The sequence below is a fragment of the Eschrichtius robustus genome, chromosome 11, assembly GCF_028021215.1.
Source record: "Eschrichtius robustus isolate mEscRob2 chromosome 11, mEscRob2.pri, whole genome shotgun sequence".
Lineage (NCBI taxonomy): Eukaryota > Metazoa > Chordata > Mammalia > Artiodactyla > Eschrichtiidae > Eschrichtius > Eschrichtius robustus.
The window spans coordinates 58,646,817-58,674,309 of NC_090834.1; the positions used below are offsets into that span (position 1 = coordinate 58,646,817).

Sequence of the window (27,493 nt, forward strand, 5' to 3'; positions counted from 1 at the left end):
AGATTATTCTCTTGTGTCTCACATGTTATTTTGTCATCATTTTAATTCCTTAAAAAAAAAATCTCTCAAATTAGATATTATTAAAGTCATAATATTTTGTTCAGATAGTCCCATAGGTTTTTCACTTTTTCTCCTTCACTGTTCTTTCTTGTATCTCAACTCTTCCTCCTAAAGAATATCTTTTAGAAGGTCTTTTAGTGAGGTGTACTAGTAAAATTTCATCATTTCTATTTGTCTCAAAATGTTTCTACCTTATCCTTGTTCTTGAAAGATATTTGGGTATACAATTCTAACTTGATGGTTAATTTCTCTCAGCACTTTGAAGATAATAGTCTACCGTGTTTTGGCTTCCACTGTTGCTGTTGATAAGCCTTCTGTAGACTATTTGTTATGCCTTTGTTGGTAATATGTTTTTTATCTCTGGATGTTTTTAAGATCTTAGTCTTTGGATTTCAGCAATTTTAGTGTGCTTTTTGAAAACAGGTATCAATCAGGATTCAACTGCAGATAATACCTCTATCTAAAGCAGAAAATAATTTAATAATTTCAATTCGGAAAGAAATGCTCAACATATTTAGGCTCTCTGGGAATGACTTACGAACACTACTACAGAATTATCTTGCCAAAGGAATATTTTTCTTTTTCACATTTATGAAGCTGGAGAACTGGAAAGCCTCTGGACCAACTGCTGCATCCAGCATCATACCATCATACCATCTTAGCTATAATTCACAGTCAGGAAGCTGCCATCACACCTGTTTGTTCCAGAGCTATGATGCACACCCTAGATCCATATAAGTAAATGGATGCCTACATACTACCACTTCTCCCTCCCACTTGGTTCTGAATTCAAGACTCATGTGAATACATGTGATTGGCAAAACATCTGAAAACTTACCTGTAAAGGTAAGATGGGAAATATAGGTTTTAGCTTTTTAGCATCTACATTACAGGAAGGCCCACTTGAAAGAGGCTGAAACAAAGTTGAATGAGCTAATCTATCAAATCTGCCATACCTGAGAAAGATTTTCTTTCATTTATCCTGTTTGGGAATTATTATTTTTGAAGCTGAGGAGTTATGTCTTTTACCAATTCTAGAAAATTCTCACCTATTATCTCTTTGAATATCTCTTCTTTCCCCATTTTTGCTATTCTCTCTCTTTGGAACTGCAATTAGACATGTTATTTCTCTGTGATGCTTTCTGGCTTATTTCTTTATACTTGTCTTTCCATTTAATTAATTCTCTCTTCAACTGTCTAATCTACTTTTAACTTATCCATTGAGTTTTTTATTTCAATGTTTTTTTTATTGAAGTTGATTTACAATGTTGTGGCCATCTCTGCTGTACAGCAAAGTGACTCAGTTATACACACACAGACATTCTTTTTTAATATTCTTTTCCATTATGGTTTATCACAGGATATTGAATATAGTTCCCTGTGCTATACATTAGCACCTTGTTGTTTATCCATTCTAAATGTGATAGTTTGCATCTACCAACCCCAAACTCCCAGTCCATCCTTCTCCCTCTCCCTCTCTCCCTCCCCCTTGGCAACCATAAGTCTGTTCTCTATGTCTATGAGCCTGTTTCTATTTTGTGGATAGGTTCATTTCAATGATTATTTTTAATGTCTTTGATTCTTTTTCAAATCTGTAATTTCATTTTTAATAATCTCCTGTTCCTTGGTCATATTTTCATTTTCTCTATTTTTTCATTAAATATTTTAAAAATAGTTATTTTATATTTCAGCATCTGATTTGGGGGGGTTATTTCTGCTGTTCTGTTTCTCCTGACTTTTGCTTATGGTAGCTTATTTCCTACTCTGGTTTTAGAATTATTGATTGTGCGCATATGTTTGAGCTCCAATCTGTGGAAATCCTGAGGGGCCTACATTAAGGTATATTTCTTTGAAGTTAATTTGCTTTTGCTTCTCTTAGATACATTGGGACTCTATAAAAGGTGGATCAGTTTGAGTTAATTTTACATCTTGAGGTTTCCCAGACAATGAAGGTTATGTACATTTGAATCTCAAACGTGTGAAGGCATATTAGTGATTATAGATTCTTGGGGAAGTAATATTTCCTACCTAAAACTGAGGCTGAAAGACAAGTTGCCTTGTCATCTTCTGTTACTGAAGGGCAAATTTTTTTCTAGCCCAGGCTTCAACTGACAGTATCTCTTTGATGGTCCTGACTTTAGGTGTACATGTGTGTGTGGTGGTGGAGAGGGAGTTCCAACTGCTGACCTTAAACATGCCCTAAGCTTTGTCTTCTATCTACCTTCAATCTCAAACCTAAAGTTCTGATTTCCTGGTATCTGCAAATGCCTTCAAGTTGATCATGATTTGTCATGATCATTTGTCAGTCTAGTCTGTAGCTCCACCTTTGGAGTTGATGCTTTGGAATTTTCTTTACATTCTTTTGAGCTCAGCTATGCATTTAAAAGAACATCTGTTGTATTTTATCCAGAATTTCTAGATGTTTTGTTACAGGAGAGATTTTCACATATTTTGTCAGACATAATAAAAGAAACAGAAGTTTCAGAGTTTCAATTTGATTTAAAAAATCTTTACTGATAAGCACTATTCTGAGTTCCAGGAGTTATCAAGACAACTAAGACTTCAAGAAACTTACAATCCAGTTGGGCAAAGAGATAAGTAAATAATGAACAGTACAAAATGATCACAAAATGGAGATATAAGAAAGAAGCTGTGGTAACGCAGATGGAAGAAAGATGTTTTTATTTCATAGGATTTCCATTTTATATAGGTCCACCATTTATTTCTAAAAGTTTTGGTACCCTATCTATCAGACTTGAATTTAAGGCAAGGACTGTGTTTTATATGCTTCTTTACATTTCCCTAAGGTGCCTAGACTAAAAACTGGAGACTTCTGCTTCTGGGAAGATGAAACGAACATAATTTTCCCTATTTTTCCCACTAAGTACAATTAAAAACCTTGAACATTATATATAAAAAACATAAGAAGACTCTGAAAGGTGGAGAGAAGGAGGCAGACTGGTTCAGGACTTTGGGACCCGAGTAATGCTACTGTGATAAATTCCATGTGTTTTCTTGTTGCCTCAGACACCCGAGAGTTGGAACTGAAGAAGCTAGTAAACCAGAAACACCACTAGGCACAGACAAAAAACAGCCCAACAAAAGTCTGCTCTCTCTCCAAAGAACCAGGAAAAAGGCAGTCTAGTAAGATAGAAAACTTACACAATAACCACTCTACAGCCAAACACTACAGAAAAAACTGTGGCCTCACCCCCATCCATTCTCAAAGCCTGAGTGGGAAGCCTAGACTTCATTCCTCATCAGGCCCTAAGAAAGTGCCCCAACCTCCTGCACAGTAATGTCAAGCAGGGAGGGGCTGGATCTTTCCCCACCCAGGAGTAACAAGCTCTCCACTTCCTGCAGTGTCAGTGGAGACTACATGGGGAGCCTGAACTTCCATCTTCATGTGGTAATAACGAGGTGTTCTCCCTCCTCACTGCGGTGGTATGAGAGTAGAGCTACTGGGGAGTCAGAATTTCTACCACTGACCAGAGGTAACAAGGTCATACCACTGAGCTGTCAGTGGAGGCCACATGGTGAGAAATAATTAGGCACTCTTGCCCTTCCCAGGCAGGGTGGTATCAGAAAGGCCTAGTAGAGAGTGGAAATTCCTACCCCAGTTCAGCAGTAATGAGGAGCTCTTTCCCCCATTTGTGTGTCAAGAGATGGCAAGGAAGAACCTGGACTCCTACCAGTACCTGGCAATAATGAGGTGGCACTCAGGGACCTGTGGGACTATAAGGAAGATCTAGTATTCATGTTATTGGTGTCCCAGAAGGAGAGGAAAAAGAGGGCAGGAATGAAAAAGTACTTCATGAAATAATGGCTGAAAACTTTCAAATCTGGCATACACACACACATAACGAATACAAACAAACAACAACACTATAACCCACAGATTCAAGAAGCTAAACCTATGTCAAACAGGTTAAAACCAAAGAAATCCACATCAAGACACAACATAGGCAAATTTCTGAAAAATAAAGACAAGGGAAAAATGTTGAAAGCAGTGAGAGAAACAATACCTTACCCTATACCATGTGCAAAAAACAATCTGAATGACAGGATTTCTCATCAGAAAACTTGAAGGCCAGACGGATGTGGCACATTTTTCAAGTTTTAAAAGAAAAGAACTGTCAACCTAGAATTCTGTATCCAGTGAAAATATTCTTCAGGAATGAAACAGAAATCAGGACATTCTCAGATGAAGGAAAACTAAGAGGATATGTTGCTAGATCTACCCTAAGAGAATGGCTAAGGAAGTTTTCAAAACAGAAAGGAAATGATGAAAGAAGGAATCTTGGAATGTTAGGCAGGAAGAAAGAGAAATGGAAAGAGTAAAAATTTGATTAGATTATAATATGTTTTACTTCTCCTCTTGAGTTTCCAAATTATGATTTATGATTGGGGCAAAAACCAAAATACTATCTGATGTGGTTATAAATGCATGCAGAGAAAATACTTAAGATAATTATATTTTAAATGGGGCAGGAAAAAGGCAGTGTTAGAGGTTGAAGTGTTTTCCCTCAAAAAAGATATGTTGAAGTCCCAATCCCCAGTATCTTAGAATGTGCCCTTATTTGGAAATAGGGTCATTGAAGATATAACTAGTTAAGATAAGGTCATGCTGTAGTGGAATGGGCTCCTAATCCATTATGGCTCATACCCTTGTAAGAAGACAGCCATGTGAAGACACAGAGACACAGGGAGAACACCACATCATGACAAAGGCAGAGAATGGAATTATGCAGATAAGAGTCAAGGAATGCCAAAGATTGCCAGCAAACCACCAGAACCTAGAAAGAGGTGAGGATGAATCCCCCTACAGGTTTCAGAGGAAGCATGGCCCTACTGACACCTTGATTTTGGACTTCTAGCCTCCAGAACAATGAATTTCAGTTATTTTAAGCTATCCAGCTTGTGGTGTTTTGTTACAGTTGCCCTAGGAAACTAATATAGGTATGTAAAGGGAAGGTAAGATTTCTGCCCTTCACTGGAACTGGTAAAATGTTAACACCATTAGACTGTGATGTTATGTATGAAACCGAGCAGGGCCCTGTGGGGTTCCCGGGCATGGAGGCCTGCTTTGTCTCCCGTTTCTTGTAGGCAAGACTCCAGCCTCCATGACCTTCCCTGAGTTCCAAAGGGCAGATTCGAACAGTTGCTAATCAAGGGAGGAACAGCCAAGAAACCACCTGAGGCAAGATTAAAGGGAGCAGAGAAGCTCATCAGATTAGGAGACCACCTGACACAAGACGAAGGGAGTGCAAGCGCTGCACACACCCTAATCTTGTCAGCAACCCCACCCTTGAACTATTGCTATAAAACCCCTCACCAAATTCTCCCAGGTTGGGACACATAGTTTTCGAGGGCAGGAGCCTGCTGTGTCCCCCTTTGCCTGGGAAAGCAATATAGCTGTTCTTTTCTACTTCACCCAAAACTCTGTCTCTGATATTTGACTCGGCACCAGTGTACACAGGGTGAGATTTTGGCATCATGTATATATAATGTAATACTAAGAACAATCACTAAAAAAACTATACAAGGAGAAAGACTCACAAACACTAGAGATATACTAAAATGGAAATCTAAAAAATGTTCAAGTAACTCACAGGGAGGCAGGAAAAAGAAAATATAGAACAAACAGAAAACAAAACATAAAACAGTAGAATGAATCCTTAATATAAAAATTATGTTAATATAAATGATCTAAATAAACCAATTAAAAGAGACTGGAAAAGTGGATTCAAAATCATGACCCAAGTATATGATATCCAAAAGGAAACTCAATTCAAATATACCAATACAGGCAGGTTGAAAGCAAGAGTATAAAAAAGTGTATCATGCAAACATTAATCAAAAGAAATCTATGTTGATATGGCTATATTAATGAGAGATGAAGTGGAGTTCAGACCAAAGAAAATGACCAGAGACAGAGAAGGACATTACATGATGACAAAAGGGACAATCCACCAAGAAGACATAGGAATTCTAAATGTCTATGCATCAAACAAGAGAACTGCAAAATAGGGTAGATGACAGAATGAAGCAAAAATTGATAGAATGAATGAGAAACAGATAAATCCACAAGTATATTTGGAGACTTCAACACCTCCCTCTCAACAACTGATGGAACAACTACCCAGAAAATCAACAAGGATTAAAAAAAAACTCAAAAACACCATTGTGCAGCAAATGGCTAATTCACTGGAGTTGGGCTGTGCAAATACTGCACATCCCAAAGAAAGGATTGGCCTTTGACTGCTTCCTGGGAGATAACATCTAATTCCTTCGAATATCCTGTTCTATAAGAGTGTCTTTGTATACCTGACACCTAGGGCCACACCATAAAGTTTACACTAATAATGTGACTAATAGTAAATGCCTTTGTTTGTTTGTTTCTTTGCTTAGGGTGCTGGGCCATGCTGTATCAGTTTAACCTCTGGTTAAATGTAACCATGAGTATAACATTTTTTCTGAGCATTGTGAGTCTTTCTAGCAAATCTTTGAACCTGAGTGTGGTCTTGGGGATCCCTGACACAACCATCAAACAACATGATCTAATAGATATTTATAGAAAATTTCCTCCAGCATCAGCTGAATACGTATTCTCTTCAAGCACACATATGGAACATATGCCAAGAAAGGCCATATCCTGGTCTCCCAAGAAAACTACAGGTCCAGATGGTTTCTGTGGAGAATTTTTACCTAACATTTAAAGAAGAATTAACACCAACTCTATGCAATTTCTTCCAGAAAATAGAAGGGGAAGGGAACATTTCCCAATTGATTTTATGAAGCTAATATTACCCTGAAATCAAAATCAGACAAAGACAGTACAAAAATAAAACTATAAAACAATATCTATCTTGAATATAGATATAAAAATCCTTAACAAAATATTAACAAGTATCATTCAGCAATATATAAAGATTTTTACACCATGACTGAGTAGGGTTCATTCAGAATACACAGTTGGTTCAGTATTTGAAAATTAATCAGTGTAATACACTATACTAAAAGGAAAAAAATCATACGATCAAATCGAGTGATATGAAAAAAGCATCTGACAAAATTCAGCACAATTCATGATAAAGATTCTCAGAAAATTAGGCATAGAGAGTAACTTCTTCAACTTGATAAAAAGCATCTATAAAATCTATACAGATAACATCGTACTTAATGGTAAAAGACTGAATACTTTTCCCCTAAGACTGGGAACAATGCAAGGATAGCTGCTCTCACCACTGTTATTCAACACAGTCCTAGAAGTTCTAGTCAGGGCAATAAGTCAAAAGAAGAAATTAAAAGCACATACATTATAAAGGATGATATAAACCACTGTCTCTACTTGCAGCAAATCTCAAGGAATCTACGAAAGTCTCCTGGAACTATTAAGTTCAGCAAGGTGGCAGAATACAAGGTAAACAAAAAGAAAATCAATCATATTTTTTTCTCTTTTTAAAATTTGAGCTAATATTTACTGAGTGCCTCCTATGCTCTGGGTATTCTTCATAGAGCTTAAAATGCTCTGCATGAATTACTCTACATTTAAGCCTCATAAGAACCCTACAAAGTAGGCACTATTTTTTTTTAACATTTTCAATATTTTTTATATTGATTACGCAATGAATTGATGATATCTTGACATACTGGTTATATATAATGGGATTAAAATAAATTTCACTGATTTCTTTTTATTTTTTTCTTTTCCATTATAGTTTATTATAAGATACTGAATATAGTTTCCTGTGCTATACAGTAGGACCTTGTTGTTATCTATTTATATATACTAGTTTGTATCTCCTAATCCCAAACTCCTAATTTATCCCTCTGGTATCCCTTTGGTAACAATAAGTTTGTATTCTATGTGAGTCTGTTTCTATTTTCAAAATAAGTTCAGAGACTTCCCTGGTGGCACAGTGGTTAAGAATCCCCCTGCCAATGCAGGGAACACAGGTTCAATCCTTGGTCTGGGAAGATCCCATATGCCGCGGAGCAACTAAGCCCGTGTGCCACAACTACTGAGCCTGCGCTCTAGAGCCCGCAAGCCACAACTACTAAAGCCCAAGCGCCTAGAGCCTGTGCTCTGCAACAACAAAAGCCACCACAATGAGAAGCCCATGTAATGCAGTGAAGAGTAGCCCCTGCTCACTGCAACTAGAGAAGACCCAACGCAGCCAAAGATAAAATTAAATTAAAAAAAAAGAAGTTCATTTGTGTCATATTTTAGATTCCACATATAAGTGATATCATATGATATTTGTCTTTCTCTGCTTGATTTACTTCACTCAGTATGATAATCTCTAGGTTTATCCATGTTGCTGAAAATGGCATTATTTCATTCTTTTTTATGGTTGTATAATATTCCCTTATATACACACATACACACACACAGACACACACATATCACATCTTCTTTATCCATTCATCAGTCGATTCTCTAGATATATGCCCAGGAGTGGGATTGCTGGATCCTATGGTAACTCAATTTTTAGTTTTTTAAGGAACTTCCATGCTGTTTTCCATAGTGGCTGCTCCAATTTACATTCCCACCAACAGTGTAAGAGGGTTTCCTTTTCTCCAAATCCTCTCCAGAATTTATTTGTAGACTTTTTAATGATGGCCATTCTGACTGGTGTGGGGTGATACCTCATTGTAGTTTTGTCTGCATTTCTCTAACAATTAGCAATGTTGAGCATCTTTTCATGTCTTACTGGCCATCCGGATGTCTTCTTTAGAGAAATACCTATTTAGGTTTTCTGGCCATTTTTTGATTGGGTTGTTTGTTTTTTTGTTATTAAGTTGTTTGCTTTTTTGTTATTGAGTTGTATAAGCTGTTTGTATATTTTGGAAATTGAGCCTTTGTTGGTCGCATCATTTGAAAATATTTTCTCCCAGTCTGTAGGTTGTCTTTTTGCTTTGTTTATGGTTTCCTTTGCTGTGCAAATGCTTATAAGTTTGATTAGGTCCCATTTATTTATCTTTGCTTTTATTTCTGTTGCCTTGGGAGACTGACCTAAGAAAACATTGGTATTATTTATGTCAGAGAATGTTTTGCCTATCTCGTTTTCTAGGAGTTTATGGTGTCATGTCTTATAATTAAGTCCTTAATCCATTTTGAATTTATTTTTGTGTATGGTGTGAGGGAGGGTTCTAACTTCATTGATTTATATGTGGCTGTCCAGCTTTCCCAGCGTCACTTGCTGAAGGGACTTTCTTTTCCCCATTGTGTATTCTTGCCTCATTTCTCAAAGATTAATTGATCATAGGTATGTGGTTTTATTTCTGGGCTCTCTATTCTGTTCTACTGATCCATGTCTGTTGTTGTGCCAACACCATGCTGTTTTGATTACTGTACATTTGCATCAATAGTATTGTCTGAAGTCTGGAAGGGTTACGTCTCCAGCTTTGTTCTTTTTCCTCAGGATTGCTTTAGCAATTCTGGGTCTTTTATGGTTCCACATAAATTTTAGGATTATGTGTTCTAGTTCTGGGAAAAATGTCATGGGTAGTTTGACAGGGATCACATTAAATCTGTAGATTGCTTTGGGTAGTGTGGCCATTTTAACAATATTAATTATTCCAATCCAAGAGCATGGGATATTGTTCCATTTCTTTCAATCATCTTCAGTTTCCTTTATCAACGTTTTATAGTTCTCAGCATATAAAGTCTTTGACCTCCTTGGTCAGGTTTATTTGTAAATATATATATATTTTTGATGTGATTTTAAAAGAGATTGTTATTTTACTTTCCCTTTCTGATAATACATTGTTAGTGTAAAGAAATGTAGGTTAATCTTGTAGCCTGTTACCTTGCTTAATTTATCAGTTCGAGTGGCTTTTGTGTGGAATCTTTAGGGTTTTCTACATATAGTATCATGTCATCTGCATATAATGACAATTTTACCTCTTCCCTTCCAATTTGGATACCTTTTATTTCTTTTTCTTGTCTGATTGCTGTGGCTAGGACTTCCAATACTATGTTGAATAGAAGTGGTGAGAGTGGGCAACCCTGTCTTGTTCCAAATTTTAGTGGGAAGGCTTTCAGCTTTTCACCATTGAGTATTATATTGGCTGTATATTTGTCATAAATAGCTTTTTATTATGTTGAAATATGTTCCCTTTATACCCACTTTGGGGAGAGTTTTTATCATGAATGGATGTTGAATTTTATCAAATGCCTTTTCTGCATCTATTGAGGTCATTTTTGTCTTTTCTTTTGTTGATGTGGTGTATCACATTGATAGATTTGCCTATGTTGAACCATCCTTGTGACCCTGGGATGAATCCACCTTGATAATGGTGTCTGATCCTTTTATGTGTTGTTGGATTTGGTTTGTTAATATTTTGTTGAGGATTTTTGCATCTATGTTCATCAGTTCTACTGGCCTGTAATTTTCTTTTTTTGGTAGTGTCTTTGGTTTTGGTATTGGGGTGATGGTGGCTTCATAGAATGACTTTGGGAGTCTTCTTTCCTCTTCAATCTTTCAGAAGACTTTAAGAAGGATTAGTATAAGTTCACCTTTCTATGTTTGGTAGAGTTCCCTAGTGAAGCCATCTGATCCTGGACTTCTGTTTGCAGGGAGGTGTTTTTTTGTTTTTGTTTGTTTTTGTTTTTACAGATTCTATTTCACTTCTAGTAATAAGTCTGTTCAAATTATCTATTTCTTCTTGATTCAGTTTTAGTGGGCTGTATGTTTCTAGAAACTTATCCATTTCTTCTAGGTTGCCCAATTTGTTGGGATATAATTGTTCATAGTATTCTCTTATGATTTTTTTGTACTTCTGTGGAGGTATCAGATGTTATTTCTCCTCTTTCATTTCTTATTTTGTTTATTTGGGACCTCTTCTTGGTGAGCCTGGCCAGAGGTTTGTCAATTGTGTTTACCCTTTCAAAAAACCAGCTCTGGGTTTTACTGATTTTTCTCTATTGTTTTTTTAAATCTCTATTTTTTTTTTACTTCCTGTCTGATCTTTATTATTTCCTTCCTTCTGCTAACTTTAGGTTTTGTTTGTTCTTCTTTTTCTAAATCTTTTAGGTGGTAGGTTAGGTTGTTTGAGATTTTTCTTATTTTTTGAGGAAAGCCTACATTGCTATGAACCTCCCTCTTAGGATTGCTTTTGCTGCATCCCATAGATTTTCTATGGTTGTGTTTTCATTGTCATTTGTCTCAAGGTATTTTTTAATTTCTTTTTTGATTTCAAGTTGACCCACTGGTTTTTAAATAGCGTGTTGTTTAGTAATGATTTTTTTCTTGTTTCTCTTTCTATTGATTGCTAGTTGATTGCTAGTTTCATGCCATTGTAGTCAGAAAATATGCTTGAAATAATTTCTGTCCTCTTAAACTTGTTGAGGCTTGTTCTGTGTCCTAGTATGTGGTCTATCCTAGAGAATGTTCCATGTGCACTTGAAAAGAATGTGCCTTTTGGGTTTTTTGGATGTAATGTCATAGTATCAAAATTAAAATATCAATTAAGTCTAACTTTTCTAACATGTCATTTAGGATCTCTGTTGCCTTATTGATTTTCTGTCTGGAAGATCTGTCCACTGATGTCAGTGGGGTGTTAAAGTCTCTTACTATTATTGTATTCCCATCAGTTTCTCCCTTTATGTCTGTTAGTATTTGTTTTATATATTTGGGTGCTTCTATATTAGATGCATATATGATGATGAGTGTAAAATCCTCTTCCTGTATTGATCCTTTTATCATTATATAGTGTCCTTCTTTATCTTTCTTTATAACCTTTGCTTTAAAGTCTATTTTGTCTGATATGAGTATTGCAAGTCTCACTTTCTTGTCATTTCCATTTGCATGAAATATCTTTTTCCATTCCCTCACTTTTCAATCTATGTGTAGGCAGCATATTGTAGGCTCTTGTTTTGTTATCCAGTCTGCCACTCTATGTCTTTTGATTGGAGCATTTAGTCCATTGATATTTAAGGTAATTATTGATATATATGTATTTATTGCCATTTTAAACCTTGTTTCCCAGTGGATTTTGTATTTCTTCTTTGTTCCTTTCTTTTTCTGTTTTTCATTTTGTAGTTTGAAGTTTTTCTTTTGCACTATGCTTGAGTTCTCTACTTTTTGGTTTTTGTGAATCAATTATATGTTTTTGGTTTGTGGTTACCCCTTTTTTCAAGTATGTTAGCCCATTACTATAACTACTTGCTTTAGACTGGTAGTCATACAGGCTCAAATACACTCTAAAAAAAACCCCCACATTTTCTTACTCCCCTCCCTGACATTTTATGATTTTGATGTCCTCTCTAACATCTTCATGTTTATACTTTTGCTGTTCATCATAGTTACCATTGCTTGCACACAAAAAAGTTTTTTTAAATCTACGTACTGCCTTATTTAAGGGATTTATTTTCCAATTGTGATTTCTCTCTTTCCTATAGATTCTTGCTTCTTTTCTATTGATTTATGTATGTATGTATGTATTTAATTATGCTGCACTGCGCAGTTTGCAGGATCTTAGTTCTCTGACCAGGCATTGAACCTGGGCCCTGGCAGTAAAAGTGCCAAGTCCTAACCACTGGACTGCCAAGGAATTCCCTACTTCTTTTCTATTTAGAAAAGACCTTTCAATATTTCTTTTAGGTTAGGTTTAGTATTGCTATATTCTTTTAGTTTTTGCTTGTCTGAGAAATTCTTTTTCCTTCTATTCTAGATAATAATCTTGCTGTGTAGAGGATCCCAGATTGCAGGCTTTTTATTTTCAGGACTTTGAATATATATTGCAACTCCCTTCTGGCCTGCAATGTTTCTGTAGGGAAATCAGCTGATAGCCTTATGGGGGTTCCCTTGTAACTAACTCTTTGTTTTTCTCTTGCTGCTTTTAGAATCTTCTCTTTATCTTTATCTTTTGCCATTTTAGTTATAACATGTCTTGGTGTAGGTCTGTTCAGGTTCATCTTGTCTGGGCTTCCTGTATCTGGATATCTGTTTCCTTCTTTATGTTTAGGAAGTTTTCAGTCATAACTTCTTCAAATATACTTTCAATCCTCTTTTCTCGTTCTTCTCCTTCTTGGATTCCTACTATGCATAGATTGGCTCACTTTATGTTATCCAATAGGTCTCATATATTGCTTTGATTTTTTTCATTTGTCTTTCTGTCTGCTGTTCTGATTGGGTGATTTCCATTATTCTATCTTTCAGATCACTTATTCGTTCTTCTGCATTATTTAGTTTTCTATTTATTGCTTTCAGCTTGGTTTTCATCTCAGCAAATGAGTTTTCTAGTTTTAATTGGCTCCTCTTTATAGTTTCTAGTTCCATGTTATAATGATCTGTATTTCTGTCAATAGTCTTTCTTAATTCCTTCAGTATTTTTATTACCTCCTTTTTGAACTTGGGATCTAGTAGACTGGAGAGGTCTGTTTCATTGTTCTTTCAGGGAATTTCTCCCATTCTTTTAATTGGGACTATTTCCTCTGGTTCTTTTTACTTATATTTCTCTGACTCTATGAATTTAGGAGAAACATTATCTACTGTGGTCTTTAAGGGCTGTTTTTATGTGGAAGCATTCCTGTGGAGCCTGCATGAGTCTAATATTTTTGGTGTGAGGGCTATTTTTAGTATGGATGCCTGCTGTCTCTTTCCCTAGTGTGTGCTGGCCACTATCCCGTTGATAGGTGGTGTGACTGGTGTTGTGGTGACCAGAGCCCGTACTGGATATTGAGTGGGGCCTCCTCTTTGCTCTGTGGCTGTCACAACCCTGTCAGGGGCAGGATCTGCTCCCCAGCTGTTGGAATAGAAGCCCCCAGATCCAATTCTTAAGTGCGGTGTGGGGTAGGTGGAACTGGAGCGCTTCCACTAAGTATTCCTCCGCAGGAGCTGTCCACCAGAAAGTGAGCTCTGTGGTGTCGTCTGTCACCGGTTGTGTGGGCTCACAAAGTACACTGCTGTTGGTACTGCCCTGGGCCCCGTCTCAGTCAAGGGAATGCAGGCAATCGGCCTGAATGTCCCTCAGCTGCTGTGATCACAAAGCTGCTGGCACAGATCTGCCGAAGTCAGACACAGGGACCTGCCATAGTCATGCACCTGGACCTGCCATGGGAGCTATGGAATCAGCACAGACCCTGGCCCGCCTCTGTGTGCACATTCCTGCAAAGCCAACAGGTGCTAAATCTGGACCCGCCCCAGGCTAAGGAGCACCAGTAATCCATTGAGATGTCCAGAAGGCACTGAGCTAATAAAGGCACGAGTGTTGTAAATCCATCAGTCCCAAAGCTGCAAGCCCAGATTTCAGCCCTGCCTCTGAGTGTGGGCAACTGCCAGGACTTGCAAGCTCCCAGAGCTTGTAGAGGTGGAGTTGTGCCTGCTGTGAGCAATGAGGAAAATGAGGCTGCTGTGGCAGAGCCCCTTCTCTCCCTTTGCGTGTGCGTTAACAATGGGGCTTCTATGGCATACCTGGGCTCAGTCCTGCGCATACCCCAAGTTGTGGCCTGGGCCACACTCCAGTCTCTTTGGGCTGTCTCCGCAGAGCCAACCCCAGTCCTCTCCCCAGGTTTGTCCTCTGAAGCCCGAATTTCAGCACCCAGCCCCTGCACACACCAGCAGATGCATGTCTCAGGCTGGGGAGTGCAGCAGGGTGGCCATGACTGTGCTGGTCTCTCTCCGCCCTGCCTGCCTCAAGCCAGTTGCTGCACTCTCCTCTGAACCTCTAACGCTCCCTTTCTGTCCTGGCTGATCTTCCAGCCAGAGATGGGGGTTCCCAGGGTGAGAGAAACTCTCCTGTTTCACAGCACCCTCCCAGGGTATAGGTTGAATCCCAATTCCTTTTTTTTTCTCTTTCATCCTGCTCAGTTACATGGTGATGTTTCTTGCGGCTCTGGCTGTATGAGATGTTTTGCCAGTGTTCAATAGTTGTTCTGTGAGAACTGTTCCACATGTAGGTGTATTTTTTATGTATCTGTGGGAGGAGGTGAGCTCCATGTCCTTCTATTCTGCCATCCTGATCTCTCTGGTACTGTTATTAATATGCTGTGTTCCTATATAATAGCAATAAATGTGTGGACACCAAAATTTAAAAATACAATACCATTTACAACTGCTTTAAAAAAATCAAAGCTTTAGTTCACTTCCTTCTCAGTACCAAATCAGTGATTTTCCTAGCAGAAGTCTCCGGAGATTGGTTCAAGATGGCGGAGTAGAAGGACATGCTCTCACTCCCTCTTGCGAGAACACCAGAATCACAACTAACTGCTGAACAATCATCAACAGGAAGACACTGGAACTCACCAAAAAAGATACCCCACATCCAAAGACAAAGGAGAAGCCACAATGAGACAGTAGGAGGAGCGCAATCACAATAAAATCAAATCCCATAACTACTGGGTGGGTGACTCACAAACTGGAGAACACTTATACCACAGAAGTCCACCCACTGGAGTGAAGATTCTGGGCCCCACGTCAGGCTTCCGAACCTGGGGGTCCAGCAATGGGAGGAGGAATTCCTAGAGAATCAGACTTTGAAGGCTAGCGGATTTGATTGCAGGACTTTGACAGGACTGGGGGAAACAGAGACTCCACTCTTGGAGGGCACACACAAAGTAGTGTGCACATCGGGACCCAGGGGAAGGAGCAGTGACCCAATAGAGACTGAACCAGACTTACCTGCTAGTGTAGGAGGGTCTCCTGGAGAGGCGGGGGGTGGCTCTGTCTCACCGTGAGGACAAGGACACTGGCAGCAGAAGTTCTGGGAAGTACTCCTTGGCGTGAGCCCTCCCAGAGTCCGTATTTAGCCCCACCAAACAGCCTGGGTAGGCTCCAGTGTTGGGTCGCCTCAGGCCAAACAACCAACAGGGAGGGGACCCAGCCCCACCCATCAGCAGACAAGCGGATTAAAGTTTTACTGAGCTCTGCCCACCAGAGCAACAGCCAGCTCTACCCACCACCAGTCCCTCCCATCACAAAACTTGCACAAGCCTCTTAGATAGCCTCATCCACCAGAGGGCAGACAGCAGAAGCAAGAAGAACTACAATCCTGCAGCCTGTGGAACAAAAACCACATACACAGAAAGTTACACAAGATGGAAAGGCAGAGGGCTATGTACCAGATGAAGGAACAAGATAAAACCCCAGAAAACAACTAAATGAGGTGGAGATAGGCAACCTTCCAGAAAAACAATTCAGAATGATGATAGTGAAGATGATCCAGGACCTCGGAAAAAGGATGGAGGTAAAGATCGAGAAGATGCAAGAAATGTTTAACAAAGACCTAGAAGAATTAAAGAGCAAACAAACAGAGATGAACAATACAATAACTGAAATGAAAAATACACTAGAAGGAATTGATAGAATAACTGAGGCAGAAGAACAGATAAGTGACATGCAAGACAGAATGGTGGAATTCACTGCTGCAGAACAGAATAAAGAAAAAAGAATGGAAAGAAATGAAGACAGAGGCCTAAGAGACATCTGGGACAACATTAAACGCAACAACATTTGCATTATAGGGGTCCCAGAAGGCGAAGAGAGAGAGAAAGGACCCGAGAAAATATTTGAAGAGATTATAGTTGAAAACTTCCCTAACATGGGAAAGGAAATAGCCACCCAAGTCCGGGAAGCACAGAGAGTCCCAAACAGGATAAACCCAAGGAGAAACACACCGAGACACACAGTAATCAAATTGGCAAAAATGAAACACAAAGAAAAATTATTGAAAGCAGCAAGGGAAAAACAACAAATAACATACAAGGGAACCCCCATAAGGTTAACAGCTGATTTCTCGGCAGAAACTTTACAAGCCAGAAGGGAGTGGTATGATATACTTAAAGTGATGAAAGGGAAGAACCTACAACCAAGATTACACTACCCAGCAAGGATCTCATTCAGATTCGATGGAGAAATCAAAAGTTTTACAGACAAGCAAAAGTTAAGAGAATTCAGCACCACAAACCCAGCTCTACAACAAATGCTAAAGGAACTTCTCTAAGTGGGAAACACAAGACAAGAAAAGGACCTATAAAAACAAACCCAAAACAATTAAGAAAATGGTCATAGGAACATACATATCAATAATTACCTTAAACATGAATGGATTATGCTCCAACCAAAAGACAAAGGCTTGCTGAACGGATACAAAAACGACCCATATATATGCTGTCTACAAGAGACCCACTTCAGACCTAGGGACACACAGAGACTGAAAGTGAGGGGATGGAAAAAGATATTCCATGAAAATGGAAATCAAAAGAAAGGTGGAGTAGCAATACTCATATCAGATAAAATAGACTTTAAAATAAAGAATGTTACAAGAGACAAGGAAGGACACTACATAATGATCAAGGGATCAATCCAAGAAGAAGATACAACAATTATAAATATATATGCACCCAACATAGAAGCACCTCAATACATAAGGCAACTGCTAACAGCTATAAAAGAGGAAATCGACAGTAACACAATAATAGTGGGGGACTTTAACACCTCACTTAGACCAATGGACAGATCATCCAAACAGAAAATTAATAAGGAAACACAAGCTTTAAATGACACAACAGACCAGATAGATTTAATTGATATTTATGAGACATTCCAACCGAAAACAGCAGACTACATTTTCTTCTCAAGTGCGCACAGAACATTCTCCAGGATACATAACATCTTGGGTCACAAATCAAGCCTCAGTAAATTTAAGAACATTGAAATCATATCCAGCGTATTTTCTGATCACACTGCTATGAGATTAGAAATCAATTACAGAGAAAAAAACGTAAAAAACACAAACAAATGGAGGCTAAACAATACGTTACTAAATAACCAAGAGCTCACTGAAGAAATCAAAGAGGAAGTCAAAAAATACCTAGAGACAAATGACAATGAAAACACGACGATCCAAAACCTATGGGATGTGGCAAAAGCAGTTCTAAGAGGGAAGTTTATAACTATACAAGCCTACCTCAAGAAACAAGAAAAATCTCAAATAAACAATTTAACCTTACACCTAAAGGAACTAGAGAAAGAAGAACAAACAAACCCCAAAGTTAGCAGAAGGAAAGAAATCATAAACATCAGAGTAGAAATAAATGAAATAGTAAAAAAGAAAACAATAACAAAGATCAATAAAACGAAAAGCTGGTCCTTTGAGAAGATAAACAAAATTGATAAACCATTAGCCAGACTCATCAAGAAAAAGAGGGAGAGGACTCAAATCAATAAAATTAAAAATGAAAAAGGAGAAGTTACAACAGACACCACAGAAGTACAAAGCATCCTAAGAGACTACTACAAGGAACTCTATGCCAATAAAATGGACAACCTGGAAGAAATGGACAAACTCTTAGAAAGGTATAAGCTTCCAAGACTGAATCAGGAAGAAATAGAAAATATGAACAGACCAATCGCAAGTAATGAAATTGAAACTGTGATTCAAAATCTTCCAACAAACAAAAGTCCAGGACCAGATGGCTTCACAGGTGAATTCTATCAAACATTTAGAGAAGACCTAACACCCATCCTTCTCAAACTCTTCCAAAAAATTGCAGAGGAAGGAACACTCCCAAACTCATTCTATGAGGCCACCATCACCCTGATACCAAAACCAGATAAAGATACTACAAAAAAAGAAAATTACAGACCAATATCACTGATGAATATAGATGCAAAAATCCTCAACAAAATACTACCAAACAGAATCCAACAACACATTAAAAAGATCATACACCACGATCAAGTGGGATTTATCCCAGGGATGCAAGGATTCTTCAATATATGCAAATCAATCAATGTGATACACCATATTAACAAATTGAAGAAGAAAAACCATATGATCATCTCAATAGATGCAGAAAAAGCTTTTGACAAAATTCAACACCCATTTATGATAAAAACTCTCCAGAAGGTGGGCATAGAGCGAACCTACCTCAATGTAATAAAGGCCATATACGACAAACCCACAGCAAACTTCATTCTCAATGGTGAAAAACTAAATGCATTTCCTCTAAGATCAGGAACAAGACAAGGTTGCCCATTCTCGCCACTATTATTCAACGTAGTTTTGGAAGTCCTAACCACGGCAATCAGAGAAGATAAAGAAATAAAAGGAATACAAACTGGAAAAGAAGAAGTAAAACTGTCACTGTTTGCAGATGACATGATACTATATATAGAGAATCCTAAAGATGCCACCAGAAAACTACTAGAGCTAATCAATGAATCTGGTAAAGTTGCAGGATACAAAATTAATGCACAGAAATCTCTTGCATTCCTATACACTAATGAAGAATCTGAAGGAGAAAGTAAGGAAACACTCCCATTTACCATTGCAACAAAAAGAATAAAATACCTAGGAATAAACCTACCTAGGGAGACAAAAACCTGTATGCAGAAAACTATAAGACACTGATGAAAGAAATTAAAGATGATACCAACAGATGGAGAGATATACCATGTTCTTGGATTGGAAGAATCAATATTGTGAAAATGACTACACTACCCAAAGCAATCTACAGAGTCAATGCAACACCTATCAAATTACCAATGGCATTTTTTACAGAACTAGAACAAAAAAATCTTAAAAGTTGTATGGAGACAGAAAAGACCCCGAATAGCCAAAGCAGTCTTGAGGGAAAAAAGTGGAGCTGGAGGAATCAGACTCCCTGACTTCAGACTATACTACACAGCTACAGTCATCAAGACAATATGGTACTGACACAAAAACAGAAATACAGATCAATGGAACAGGATAGAAAGCCCAGAGATAAACCCACGCACCTATGTTCAACTAATGTATGACAGAGGAGGCAAGGATATACAATGGAGAAAAGATAGTCTCTTCAATAAGTGGTGCTGGAAAAACTGGACAGCTACATGTAAAAGAATGAAATTAGAACACTCCCTAACACCATACACAAAAATAAACTCAAAATGGATTCGAGACCTAAATGTAAGACCGGACACTATAAAACTCTTAGAGGAAAACATAGGAAGAACAGGAAGAACACTCTTTGACATAAATCACAGCAAGACCTTTTTTGATCCACCTCCTAGAGTAATGGAAATAAAAACAAAAATAAACAAATGGGACCTAATGCAACTTAAAAGCTTTTGCACAGCAAAGGAAACCATAAACAAGACGAAAAGACAATCCTCAAAACGTGAGAAAATATTTGCAAACGTATCAACGGACAAAGGATTAATCTCCAAAATATATAAACAGCTCATGCAGCTCAAAATTTAAAAAACAAATAACCCAATCCAAAAATGGGCAGAAGACCTAAATAGACATTTCTCCAAAGATGACATACAGATGGCCAAGAAGCACATGAAAAGCTGCTCAGCATCACTAATTATTAGAGAAATGCAAATCAAAACTACAATGAGGTATCACCTCACACCAGTTAGAATGGGCATCATCAGAAAATCTACACACAACAAATGCTGGAGAGGGTGTGGAGAAAAGGGAACCCTCTTGCACTGTTGGTGGGAATGTAAATTGATACAGCCACTATGGAGAACAGTATGGAGGTTCCTTAAAAAACTAAAAATAGAATTACCATATGACCCAGCAATCCCACTACTGGGCATATACCCAGAGAAAACCATAATTTAAAAAGAGACATGCACCCCAATGTTCACTGCAGCACTATTTACAATAGCCAGGTCATGGAAGCAACCTAAATGCCCATCGACAGATGAATGGATAAAGAAGATATGGTACATATATACAATGGAATATTACTCAGTCATAAAAAGGAACGAAATTGGGTCATTTGTAGAGACGTGGATGGATCTAGAGACTGTTATACAGAGTGAAGTAAGTCAGAAAGAGAAAAACAAATATATATTAATGCATATATGTGGAATCTAGAAAAATGGTACAGATGAACTGGTTTGCAGGGCAGAAATTGAAACACAGATGTAGAGAACAAACGTATGGACACCAAGGTGGGAAAGCGGCAGGGGGTGGGGGTGGTGGTGGGATGAATTGGGAGATTGGAATTGACATGTATACACTGATGTGTATAAAATGGATGACTAATAAGAACCTGCTGTATAAAAAAATGAAATAAAATTCAAAAATTAAAAAAAAAATCAAAACTCCAAAATGCTAATGGAAGAAATCAAAGATGATCTAAATAAATGGAGAGACACACAAGACACACAGTGTTCATAGACTGGAAGACTGAACATAGTAAAGATGTCAATTTTTCACAAATTGATATGCAGGTTTAATGCAATTCCTATCAAAATGCCAATAAGATTTTAAATATAGACATTATTATTCTAAAATTTATACGTAAAGGCAAAGGAACCCAAATAGAAAAAACAGTTTTGAAAAAGAAGTGAGAGGAATCAATCTATATGATTTGAAGAGTTATTTTATAGGTAGAGTAATCAATTATCAGAGAGTAGGACCGGTAGAAGAATAGACACCTAAATCAATGCAACAGAATAAAAAAACTCAAAAATACATCCACACAAATATACCAAGTAATTTTTGAGAAAGGTGCGAAAGCAATTCAGTGAAGAAACAGCCTTTTCAACCAGTGGTCCTGGAGTAGTTGGACCTCTGTAGGTTAAAAAATGGACCTCAACCTACTCCTTACCCCTTACATAAAAATTAACTCAAAATAAATCATAAACTTAAATGTAAAACTATACAAAACTTTTGGTAAAAAACGGGAAAACCTAGGGTTAGGCATTGAGTCCTTAGCCTGCATTCCCAAGCATGATACGTAAAAGGAAAATTGATAAACTGATTTCATCAAAATTAAAAACTTTTGCTCTGTGAAAGGCCCTGTGAACAGCATGAAAGACAAGGTACAGACTGTGAGAAAATATTTGTGAGCCACATATTTGATGAAGGATTAGTATCTAGAATATGTAAAGAATGCTCAAAACTCAAATTTAAAAAAGAGAAAAAAAGAGAAAATGGGCAAAGACATGAACAGACGTTTCATCAAAGAGGATATATAGATGGTAAATAAGCACATGAAAATATGTTCAACATCATTAGCCACTAGGGAAAGAAGAATTAAAACCACAATGAGATATCAGTACATATCTGTAAGAATGACTAAAATAAAAAATAGTGACAACACCAAATGTTGGCAAGGATGCAGAGAAACTGGGTCACACATACACTGCTGGTGGGAATGTAAAATGGTAGAGCCACTCTGGAAAACAGTTTGGAAGTTGGGTTTCCCTGGTGGTGCAGTGGTTGAGAATCCTCCTGCCAATGCAGGGGACACGGGTTCGAGCCCTGGTCTGGGAAGATCCCACATGCCGCGCAGCAACTAAGCCCGTGCACCACAACTACTGAGCCTGTGCTCTAGAGCTCGCAAGCCACAACTACTGAAGCCTGTGCGCCCTAGAGCCCGTGCTCCACAAGAGATGCCACCGCAATGAGAAGCCCGCATACCGCAATGAAGAGTAGCCCCTGCTCACCACAACTAGAGAAAGCCCACATGCAGCAACGAAGACCCAACGCAGCCAAAAATAAATTAATTAAAAAAAAAACAGTCTGAAAGTTTTAAAAAGAATTAAACATATGATTATCATACAACCTAGCAATTCCACTCTGGGCATTTATTCCAGAGAAATGAAAATTTATATTCACATAAAAACCTGTAAACAAATATTCATAGCAGCTTTATTTGTAATAGTAAAAAACTAGAAATAAAAAACTGGAAACCCAGATGTTATTCAACAGGTGAATGATTAAACTGTGGTACATCCATATCATGGAATACTACTCACAATAGAAAGGGTGAACTATTGATACACTCAACAACTTGTATTAATCTCCAGTGAATTATGCTGAGTGCAAAAGGCCAATCCCAATGGTTATATATACTGTGTGATTCCATTTATATAACACTCTGAAAATGAAAAATTGGAGAAATGAAGGGCAGATTAGTAGTTGCTAGGGGTTAAGCATAGGGGGTAAGGGAACGGGGTAGGAGGGAATTGGGTGTGGCTACAGAAAGACCACACAGGGATCCTTGTGGTGATAGAATTGTTCTGTATCTTGACTCTGTCAGTGTCAAATCATGGTTATGATATTGTACTACAGTTTTGGAAGACATTATCACTAGAGGAAACTAGTAAAGGGTACAGACAATCTCTATTATTTTTTACAAATGCATGTGCTTCTACAATTATCTCAAAACAAAAAGTTTAATTAAAAAGGAAAAAAACAGGGCTTCCCTGGTGGGGCAGTGGTTGAGAGTCTGCCTGCCAATGCAGGGGACACGGGTTCGGGCCCTGGTCTGGGAAGATCCCACATGCCGCGGAGCAACTGGGCCCGTGGGCCACAATTACTGAGCCTGCGCGTCTGGAGCCTGTGCTCCGCAACAAGAGAGTCCGCGATAACGAGAGGCCCGCGCACCGCGATGAAGAGTGGCCCCCACTTGCCGCAACTAGAGAAAGCCCTCACACAGAAACGAGGACCCAACATAGCCATAAGTAAATTAAAAAAACAAAACAAAACAAAAAACTAAAATAAAAGGACATAAACTTTAAAAAAAAAAAAAGAAAAAAACAGGAACAAACACATAAATCATACTATTTACTTACTGAGCATCTGTTATATGGCCAGGTCCTATGTCAGGTACTCACATGAAATATTTCTTACTTTATTTTTCATGAACTCTATAAATATTATGCCTATTTCCTAAATGATCTTTCTGGAATACTGTTTCTCTGTGACACTAATAGTCCTCCTTGAGAGGTGTTCTGCAAAAAGGGTTCCTTAGTTAAGTAGTTTGAGAAACACAAAAACAATTATTTTCTTTTCTACTGTAGGATTTTTCAAGGCCTTTAATAAACTCATGTACATTATAAATATACAAAAGGAGGCCATCACACATAGCTTTCCTCAAATTTCTTCAATTTTACAACTACTGGTTTCACGTGATGCCTATTAACAACTTACTTAAAGAATTAGTATTTCTTGCAATATACCATAATAAATGTTGGGTTATAAGTTTTCTACCAATAGCCTTTCTGGAGTTGGGTTTTATGTGTTATTTCAGTTTAGGCTACAGATTTACCACATAAGTATACTCTTTTGATGATCCAAACTACTTACCATGTAACAATATAAATAGATCGAACTACTAATGTGAAGACCAACATTCCATACATGACCTGAAGAAGAAAGGGAAAATGAAGTTAGTAAAATCATGATTCTTTAGCAAAGGAAGTATATTTTGCCTACAAAAATAGCCCTCCCAGTTAAATGTAAACATTTATTATCTTTCATTACATTTTAAAGAACAGATGTATAATTATATAATGAAGAGTTATACTAACCTTTGAGGAAACAGCCTGCTTGTGAATAATCAATATCAGAAGTCTCATGTCAATTTTAATTCTGAATGGTTACATGAAATTTTAAATATCTGCTGAAACCTGAACAAATGCTGTATTTTTGCCTCATATTCCCTAGAGATCCTTTCCTTCTTGTTAGCTTCACTTTCAGCAAATGATTCTACTTCCCATCTTATAAATCTGAACTCTTTTAAACTCTCCTCCTAAGTGTTTCTGCATTCATATGCACCCTCTCCCTGCATTCTTTCTCCCATTCCTAGTTTCTAAAGAAAGAGGTGCCCATTTCTTCTTGACTGAGGTTAATCAACTCCCCTGTGTTCTTTATTCTATATGCTCCCACATCTTCCCAGACTTGGCTATAACAACTAACCTCTTTCTCTTCTATATTGAGCACTGGATAGGTACTACTACCTGGAAACCTGAACCTAGTGGGAAAATTTAACTTTTAAAAGTGTGAAATATTAAATACAAGAAAACTGCATAGAATATAAATGTATAACTTAAATATTTATAAAGCCAATAGCTGGGAAAGTACCATTCAGGTCAAGACACATGTTATCTCTTCCCAGTCCAACCCTCTCCCCTACTCCTTAGAGGAAACCACTCTCCTGACTTTTATAATAAACACATTTTCTTGCTTTTATTTACATGTTTACTAACTTAAACTGGCATCCTAAATATGAACTCCTAAATAAGTTTTTAAAATTTTAATTTTAATTTACAATAGAATAATGTTACATACATTTGTTTTTGTTTTTATCTTTTAGGATTCAATTATGTTGTATACGTAGCCATAGTTCATTCATTTTTGATATCACATAAATAACTACCACAATTTATTTACCAATTCTTGTGTTGATGGACATTTTGAGGTTATTTCCAGTTTTCACTGCTATGAACATTTTTACGCATATATTCTAGTACACACATACAAAAGTGTCTCCAGGCTATGTACCTAGGAATGTAACTGCTGGGTCAGAGGGTATATTATTATCAAAATTACTAAAAATGTCAAACTGTTTTCCAAAGTGGTTATACCAACCTTTACTCCAACCAACGTGTATTCTGAGTGTTTCTTTTATGTCACATACTCAAAACATGATATAGTCAGACTTCTAAAGTTTTGTCAGTCTATGTGGTTTTTAATATGTATTTCTCCGATTACAGGTTGAACACTGTATGTTATGTTCACTGGCCATTTGATATCTGCTATTGTTCAAACCTATTTTTTTATTTGGTTGTCTGTCATTTTCTTACTTACTTGTTCCTGTTTTAACTTTAAAAAACTTTTAAAATTAAAATATAACACACACAAAATGCTCAAAACATAAACACTGTTTGAGGATTATCACAAAACAAATATCTTTGCAATTTTTGACTTCATAGGTCAAAAAACTGAACTTTGGCAGAATACCAAAAATCAACCTCATACCCCTCTCTCAAGTTCTATACACTTCTCTTCCCTGAGGTTTACCACTATGCTGACTTCTCACATTAGAGTTCAGTTTTGCCTGTTTTGAACCTCAATATACATGGAACTCCATTTTATATACTTGTGTCAAGCTTCTTTTACTCAGTATTGTGTTTGTGAGCCTCATTCAACTTGTTATATGAAATGTGGTATATCAGTGTTCGTTGCTATCTAATATTCCATTATTTGAATATGTATATTTTATATATCCATTCTACTGCTGATGGACATTGGGGTCTAAGTTTTAGCTATTTATAATAATCCTGCTATACACATATATAATATAGGAAGAACACTCTTTGATATAAATCACAGCAAGATCCTTTTTGACCCACCTCCTAGAGTAATGGAAATAAAACCAAAAATAAACAAATGGGACCTAATGAAACTTAAAAACTTTTGCACGGCAAAGGAAACCATAAACGAGATGAAAAGACAACCCTCAGAATGGGAGAAAATATTTGCAAACGAAGCAACTGACAAAGGATTAATCCCCAAAATATACAAGCAGCTCATGAAGCTTAATATCAAAAAAACAAACAACCTAATCCAAAAATGAGCAGAAGATCTAAACAGACGTTTCTCCAAAGAAGATACACAGATTGAAAGAATGCTTAACATCACTAATCATTAGAGAAATGCAAATAAAAACCACAATGAGGTGTCACCTCACACGGGTCAGAATGGCCATCATCAAGAAATCTACAAACAATAAATGCTGGAGAGGGTGTGGAGAAAAGGGAACCCTCTTGCACCGTTGATGGGAATGTAAATTGATACAGCCATTATGGAGAACAGTATGGAGGTTCCTTAAAAAACTAAAAACAGAACTACCATATGACCCAGCAATCCCACTACTGGGCAATATACCCTGAGAAAACCGTAATTCAAAAAGAGTCATGTACCACAATATTCATTGCAGCACTATTTACAATAGCCAGGACATGGAAGCAACCTAAGTGTCCATCGACAGATGAATGGATAGAGAAGACGTGGCACATATATACAATGAAATATTACTCAGCCATAAAAAGAAACGAAATTGAGTTATTTGTAGTGAGGTGGATGGACCTAGAGTCTGTCATACAGTGAAGTAAGTCAGAAAGAGGAAAACAAATACCGTATGCTAACACATATATATGGAATCTAAAAATACCAATGGTTCTGATGAACCTAGGGGCAGGACAGGAATAAAGATGCAGACGTAGAGAACGGACTTGAGGACATGGGGAGGGGGAAGGGTAAGCTGGGACAAAGTGAGAGAGTAGCACTGACATATATACACTACCAAATGTAAAATAGATAGGGGAAGCAGCTGCATCACACGGGGAGATCAGCTCGGTGCTTTGTGACCACCTAGAGAGGTGGGATAGGGAGGGTGGGAGGGAGACGCAAGAGGGAGGGGCTATGGGGATATATGTATACATATAGCTAATTCACTTTGTTATACAGCAGAAACTAACACAACATTGTAAAGCAATTATACTCCAATAAAGATGTTAAAAAATATGTGTGTGTGTGTGTGTGTGTGTGTGTGTGTGTATAATTTTTGGTGTACATGTTCAGGGATTTCTACTGGGCATATGCCCAGGAGCCAAGCTGCTGGATCATAGCATATGCACAAATTCAAGTTTAGTAGTTTTTACAAACTCTTTTCCAAGGTGGTTAT

At 37.5% G+C, this 27,493-nt stretch overlaps 1 protein-coding gene across 2 annotated transcripts in view; it reads right to left on the reverse strand.

The window, feature by feature from the left end:
* The window catches only part of ACER3 (alkaline ceramidase 3), a 180,538-nt gene that overhangs the window by 16,529 nt on the left and 136,516 nt on the right, over window positions 1-27,493 (reverse strand). For both annotated transcript variants that reach the window (XM_068556194.1, XM_068556195.1), the window contains one exon: window positions 24,112-24,170. In XM_068556194.1, coding sequence (XP_068412295.1) covers window positions 24,112-24,170 — 59 coding nt within the window. The remainder of the gene's footprint in view (window positions 1-24,111; window positions 24,171-27,493) is intronic.